At 38.7% G+C, this 5,972-nt stretch overlaps 1 protein-coding gene across 1 annotated transcript; it reads left to right on the top strand.

Moving 5' to 3' along the window:
* The first annotated feature begins 230 nt into the window (after nucleotides 1–230).
* On the top strand, nucleotides 231–5,220 carry LOC139592576 (3'-5' exoribonuclease 1-like). Its single transcript, XM_071432678.1, has 5 exons — nucleotides 231–293; nucleotides 1,012–1,188; nucleotides 1,841–1,950; nucleotides 3,015–3,129; nucleotides 4,321–5,220. The coding sequence occupies exons 1-5, from the start codon at nucleotides 231–233 to the stop codon at nucleotides 4,561–4,563; spliced, it is 708 nt and encodes a 235-aa protein (XP_071288779.1). The 3' UTR covers nucleotides 4,564–5,220.
* Nucleotides 5,221–5,972: the final 752 nt, after the last annotated feature.

Genomic DNA, 5,972 nt, shown 5'->3' on the forward strand with positions numbered 1-5,972 from the left:
TGGAATGAGGCCTACTAATTTTGTCCTTAACACATTCAAACAGAGGGTTATTCTGACATTGAAGCAGGAGTTATGTGTCCATTATACATAGCACTAGTAACAAACAGGATAGCTGTCAATCCAGATTAGAATCCAAAGATGTTTCTACAGAGCTCTTCACTTTTGTGTGTGACCTCTGTCACACTTCCCTTTCTCATTTCTTCTTGATGTCAGGGAGAAGGAGTGAAAGGATGCTGCTTCATTTCTCACAGCAATGCTCCCCAACATACGTCTTCAGGGTTGTGTTTCTTAAGGTAACATTTGCCAAAGGTTCAGCAGATCTCTCTGTGTATTTGCAAGCTATTACACCACTTTTAGTGACATCTTTTCCTTCATGTTGGAAGTATAACAGAAAATATGTTATTTTAAATTATAGTGGAATATATCACTGGAAAGAAGTAGTTAGCAATGCCAGGACTGTGGGGGGGTTGGGGGGTAGTCATCCACCCTGGCAGTCCCTTCAGAAAATGACCAAATGAGGGAATAATGTGCTGATGGAACCAAAACTTCATTTCTAATTCTTCTTTTTGGTCTCAGGTTAAACCTATGTGTTTTTTAATACAGTCTTCTATTTCTTTTGATATAATCTTTAAGAAAAATTTATGGGAGGACATCAAGTTACTGTCCTGTCTTAGTTAAACAAATGTCTTGGTCTTGACCCTTTTGGAATTCATAAACCTGGAGGATTTGCTATTGCTTTTTTTCGCAACAGTTAGAAAAAAGATGTACTATTATGCTATTAGTAGAAAATTGATCCCAAATATGATAAATCATTATCATTTAAGAATCAAAATAAGTTTTATAGAAAATACATTCCCACATTCCCACTCTTTGGTACCTACTGGCTGAGAGGAGGGCCATGTTCTGGTTGGAAAGCCACCTGTCCTGTTAGGAATCTGATGATGGCCAGTCAGGAGGCTCCTGCTGGCTCAGGAGGTGCACATTCCTTTTTGCCTGCAGCAGGACAAGTAGCTGCTGTTGCCTCTGGGCTGCAGGCGAGCCAGAGAAGTTGCCTTGCAGGCTGCAGGGTGTGCTGCAGCTGAGAGATTGATTCTCCTGTTACAGGAGGATACCTTTCAGCAATATGTGAAGCCAGAGATTAATCCCAAGCTTTCAGACTTCTGCATCAGTCTGACAGGAATAACCCAGGTAATTTGCACTTTCCTTTCTTCAGGAAGAAATAGGAAACAAAAAAGGGATGTGTTGTTGATGTGTTCAGACTGGTAACCTTAAATGGTAGTCTTTCATGGTTATTTTTCTGTAAGGCCTATTATCTTGGTTTTTTCCCTCTCCCAATTATCATAGAGCGGGGAAAAATAGTCTCTTTAAAATTCATGTGGAGAAATGTAATCTTTAGTAGGGCAAAGGACCTTTTGAATTGTATCAGTTCCTCTCCTAATATTTTTGCTCTGAAGAGTTTAGAGTCTTGGGATGGCAATGGCTTGTGATAAGTGAATTAAGAAGAAGCCTGGGAAACAACCTCAAAGGTTTTAATCCAGGTTCAACTACAGACTAACCTTGTTACCTTTACAGAAGCTATTAGGAGGTGGGCTCTTCTAGCAGTGCTTTTGTGTTTAGAAAAACCTGCCCAGTCTTTTCAGTTTAGAAAAACCTGCCCAGTCATCTGTTAACGTGTTATCTGGTTTTGTAAAGGTTTTGATGAAGCCAAGTTTTTTATTGCCCATATACCAATACAGTTTATACACCTAATGCTGAGGGATTTTTTTCTGAAAAAATGTTCCTTACTTTGTTGGTTTTGTTGGTTGTTTTTTGTTTTTTGGGGTTTTTTTTGTTCCCTTAGGACATTGTTGACAAAGCTGATATTTTTCCTCAAGTTCTGCAGAATGTTGTAGAGTGGATGAGACAACGAGAACTGGGAACAAAGTACAGCTATTCCATGTTGTCTGATGGGTATGTCCTTATGCAGCCTTCAGCACAATCTAAAACTGCAAAACTACATTTAATATTTGTGAGAGCATTGCTAAAGATGGATCAGGACACTGCCATTTTGCTGGTTTTATTTAAATTGAAGCTTTTGTTAAAATTGGTAAAGCTGAACTGTTCAAAATGAAGCTTAAATCCATCAGATGGCGCCATTTCTTTCCTAGTGGTCTGTATGCAACAGAGTGCTGCTGAAGACTTTATGCTTTGTTGCTGCTGTAATTCTCTATTTATATCTAGCACATAATACCTGAAAATAACACTCTGCAATTTTTAGTTTTTAACCTATAACTACATTGCTATCTTTGGAAGCAACAGTGAATTAAAAAAAGAAAATGCTAAAGAAAAGCTGATGCAAGACTGGTTATGTTACTGGACCTAAATGTCTCTGGAATTACCCTCCAGAGGAATCCCCTCAGTAAAATTCCTTAAGGAAAACAGGTGCATTGAAATATCTGTTGTATAGGTGAGATTGCATAGACAACTGGAAGAGATGGGGGAAAAAAAGCTTTACTTTAGCTTGCAGCTTACAAACTTGTTGGGGTGGTTCCCTTCAGGAAGGCAGGCTGCTAAATAAACAGGAGTATAATTTCTTCATATTTTCATAGAAATCTGGTTTCTCATAAAACTTGGTGCAGTCTAGTTTCAATAACCTACCTGAAGTAGAGAGATAAATGCATACCCAAATAATCAGGAAGATTTAAGGTGTCGCTTGCTTCCCCGAGAGCTGTGTAAGCATCTAATTTATTGGCAGTTTTCAGTGTTGATGTGGTAGTTGGTGTGCTATTTTTTGTCCTAACCATTGTGGACCTGAAACCATCCTGGTGAAAGTCTTGCTCCTGTCATTATTTTTTCCCCCATGATTAACAAATTCGTATCAAAAAATTCTTTACCAGGATTACAGCAAATGAGCTTCTCCTAAACTGTTTTCATTCTGATCACCAGAGACAAGACAGCTTTTAGTTCTACACCAGTGCAATATACAGAACACAGGATTATATATGACTAATATTTTCCTCTTTTGACTTTCTAAGATCTTGGAATATGAGTAAATTTTTGAACATCCAGTGCCGTATTAGCTGTATCAAATACCCTTCTTTTGCCAAAAAGTGGATCAATATTCGCAAATCATATGGGAACGTCTACAAGGTCTGTACAAATTGCTGTTTCTCTTACGGGAAGTTTTGGTTTAAAAGTCTAGAATGACTTGTTGTGCTTGTCATCTCTACTTGTGTAGTATAAAATTATAGTACTTGAACTAGTTGCCTGGTGCCTGATTTTCAAATGTGTTTCATGTGCAGATCTCACTTCACTAATTGAAGGTCATATAATTACTGCATTTTGATTTTAATCTTGTTTTTAAGAATCATGTTGTGCTCCTTGAAGGATTGTCTAAAAATGTTACACCGGTCCTCTTAGATCAAATAGTTCAGCTGAAAAGACTGTTTTGATTTTTTTATTATTTTTTCCTGTTTTCATGCAATACACTATAAAACTAATTTCTACCTTTCCCCTCATAGAATCTTGACTTTTGACAGTGTAATGGAGGCAGAAAAAGATTAGGATGTATCTACAGTGGAATCAAATTGTCAAGAGAAAGGTAATATTGACTTTTAATACTGAATTCAGTGCTGGGCCTTATTCTGCTTTCTGTCAGACTACCATAAAATGAGTTATTGGAGATTCTAGCAAATTCCCAATCAGCCTACACTAAAGTACTTTTTTTGAAAAGGATTTCAGCCTAGCTAATGGTCTTTATTTGAAGGGCTTTTTCATACTAAATGTAACCTCTAGATAAAAGAGAGATTGACATTTAATTAGGGAAGAGCTTTACTTTGTGCTGGACAAATATTACAGGGTTGCTATAGGTGTTGCTGATCAGATCCTGTGAAGGTTGAAGGCACTCAGGAGCTTGGTGCTTCTTTAATCACTTTAATTTAAAAGGAAATTAGGAAGGAATTTAAAAGGAAAACCAAACTCAGATTCCCTCTGCAATGTCACTGTTTTTTGTTTTTTATAAAGATGGTTAAACTTATCTATGTCACAGCTTCCACCCTTGCCAGCACAAGTGTATCTTGAGCTGGTGCTGGTCAGAGGCTCTTGACCCAGGTCCCAGGTCTAGACAAACTCCTGTTGACTATTTCTGCTCTGTAAAAATGAGTCTCTGTCTCACCAAGGTGCTTTGAAGTTAAATGGTAAGTGATCTGACAGAAGGCAACATGAAAGTAATTTGTGACTTAAGGAGGCTTAAAATCTGCATGTGTTTCTACTGCCCCGTGTTAGATTAAAAAGGCTTGGTACCCAACCTAATCCTTGAATGTTACTCACTTTTTCCATCAGGTTCCTAGGAATCAGACCAAGCTGACAATCATGCTTGAAAATCTGGGCATGAGTTATGATGGGAGACCTCACAGTGGACTTGATGACTCTAAAAGCATTGCAAGGATCGCTGTAAGGATGCTGCAGGATGGCTGTGCCCTGCGGGTGAATGAGAGAATTCACGGTGGGCAGCTGATGACAGTCTCCTCCTCAGGCCCCTTAGAGGGAGCCCCTGCTCCACAGATGCCCCGCTACAGAAACTAGCAAGTCAGGGCTCTGCCCCGGGGCTGCCCTCGCATACCCGCTAAAGACTCCAGAGCTTATTGAATGGCCACCTCTGCCAGCTTGTCTGCCGTGCAGAACCCTAAAGCACCTTAACGAATCATCTCTGTCGAAATAAAGAGGAGCACGGAAGCTGTTTGTTCTTTGAAGCCTATTACAGCAATTTCTTTTTGTACTGATGACTTCTGTTGTTGTTTCCAACTTTGCTAGCAGTGAGGTTGATATCTGGAATCCAGACCAAGTGTTAAGCTTTTAAGAAGGTGTCATTTGAACACCTGCAAAGAGGGATTGGGCCTGTGTGCTGCTGTACTACCCCAGCCTGTGGGCACTATTTGTTCACTGTGATGTACTCCAATGATATCTAGCATCTGCTTATTCATTGCACACAAATAAGCCATTCCTGGAAGAACTGAAAGAGCAGTGGTTGGGCTGGCCCTTCCTGATGAGGCACTCTGCTAAGGGTTCCTACCAGTTTTTTGATTTTTTACAAAGTCTAGGAGAAATGGGTGTACATTCATCAGTTCTAAAGCAGTAGAGGAGTACTCTGTTGTTTGAGGTTCTTCTTTAAGGAATATCTTTGTCTGCTTCCCCATCAAATGGAAGAGCTGGGTGTTGAATAAAAATTTCATTAATGTAGAATGATGGTATTTTTCTATTGTTTCAATCAAGAAGGTTCTTTAGATTTCACTTTAAGGAACCCATCTCCTATTCCTGCAAAGCTGTCCTTCATTTAATGTTGTTTTTAGACACCATCGGCCATTTGCTCTTAAAAATGAGTGAAGTAAAAGTAAGTTCAAAACATGCCAAATTGTCAAAATTTCATGCTCTGTGATTATTACATAAAACAAAACAAGAAGCTTCTCATTCATGGCTAAAGATGTGTTCAGCTATTTTTGGTATCTTCTTGTGCTTCTGCCACCGTGGAACTATGCCTTTATTACAAAATCTAGCATTGGAAGATTATTATAATTTTATTGTTAAAGGCCGCAGTTAATTACTAGCAACTTCTGCTTACTCCCCAGGCCTCAGATAAGATGATATTCAAAAGAGGCCAAAGTACTAATTTGCTTTGTCTCCATGGGCTGTTACAAAGTGCACCATTAATGTCATCAACTTTGCATTAGAATGGTTGTTCTGAAAAGTGAAATAATGTATTTTGGTTGTTCTTGGTTTGAAAAAAAAAAGAAATTTGCTATCTCTGTATTACAATTCACCCTTTTACCACCTACGTTCAGGACACAAAATAACCAATTAATGAACTTTGTTAAGAATACTGACTGTTTGACTAATCCAACTCCTCCCAGCCCTGCTTTGCTCTTCTGACTGTTAAACTGCGTCAATGGAACTGTGAAAACTTTCATTTTAAATTCATGCAGGAGGGAGAAGTATTA

This window comes from Agelaius tricolor, unplaced genomic scaffold (genome assembly GCF_023055355.1).
Source record: "Agelaius tricolor isolate 1412-34295 unplaced genomic scaffold, bAgeTri1.0.p SCAF_8, whole genome shotgun sequence".
NCBI classification, from domain to species: Eukaryota; Metazoa; Chordata; class Aves; order Passeriformes; family Icteridae; genus Agelaius; species Agelaius tricolor.

Excerpts from the sequence above, each read along its gene's own strand:
- LOC139592576 (XM_071432678.1), top strand. The coding sequence starts at position 231 with ATGCTGCTTCATTTCTCACAGCAATGCTCCCCAACATACGTCTTCAGG. Across the intron at positions 1,951-3,014 it reads TATTCCATGTTGTCTGATGG|ATCTTGGAATATGAGTAAAT; the intron begins GTATGTCCTTAT and ends TGACTTTCTAAG. Across the intron at positions 3,130-4,320 it reads CATATGGGAACGTCTACAAG|GTTCCTAGGAATCAGACCAA; the intron begins GTCTGTACAAAT and ends TTTTTCCATCAG.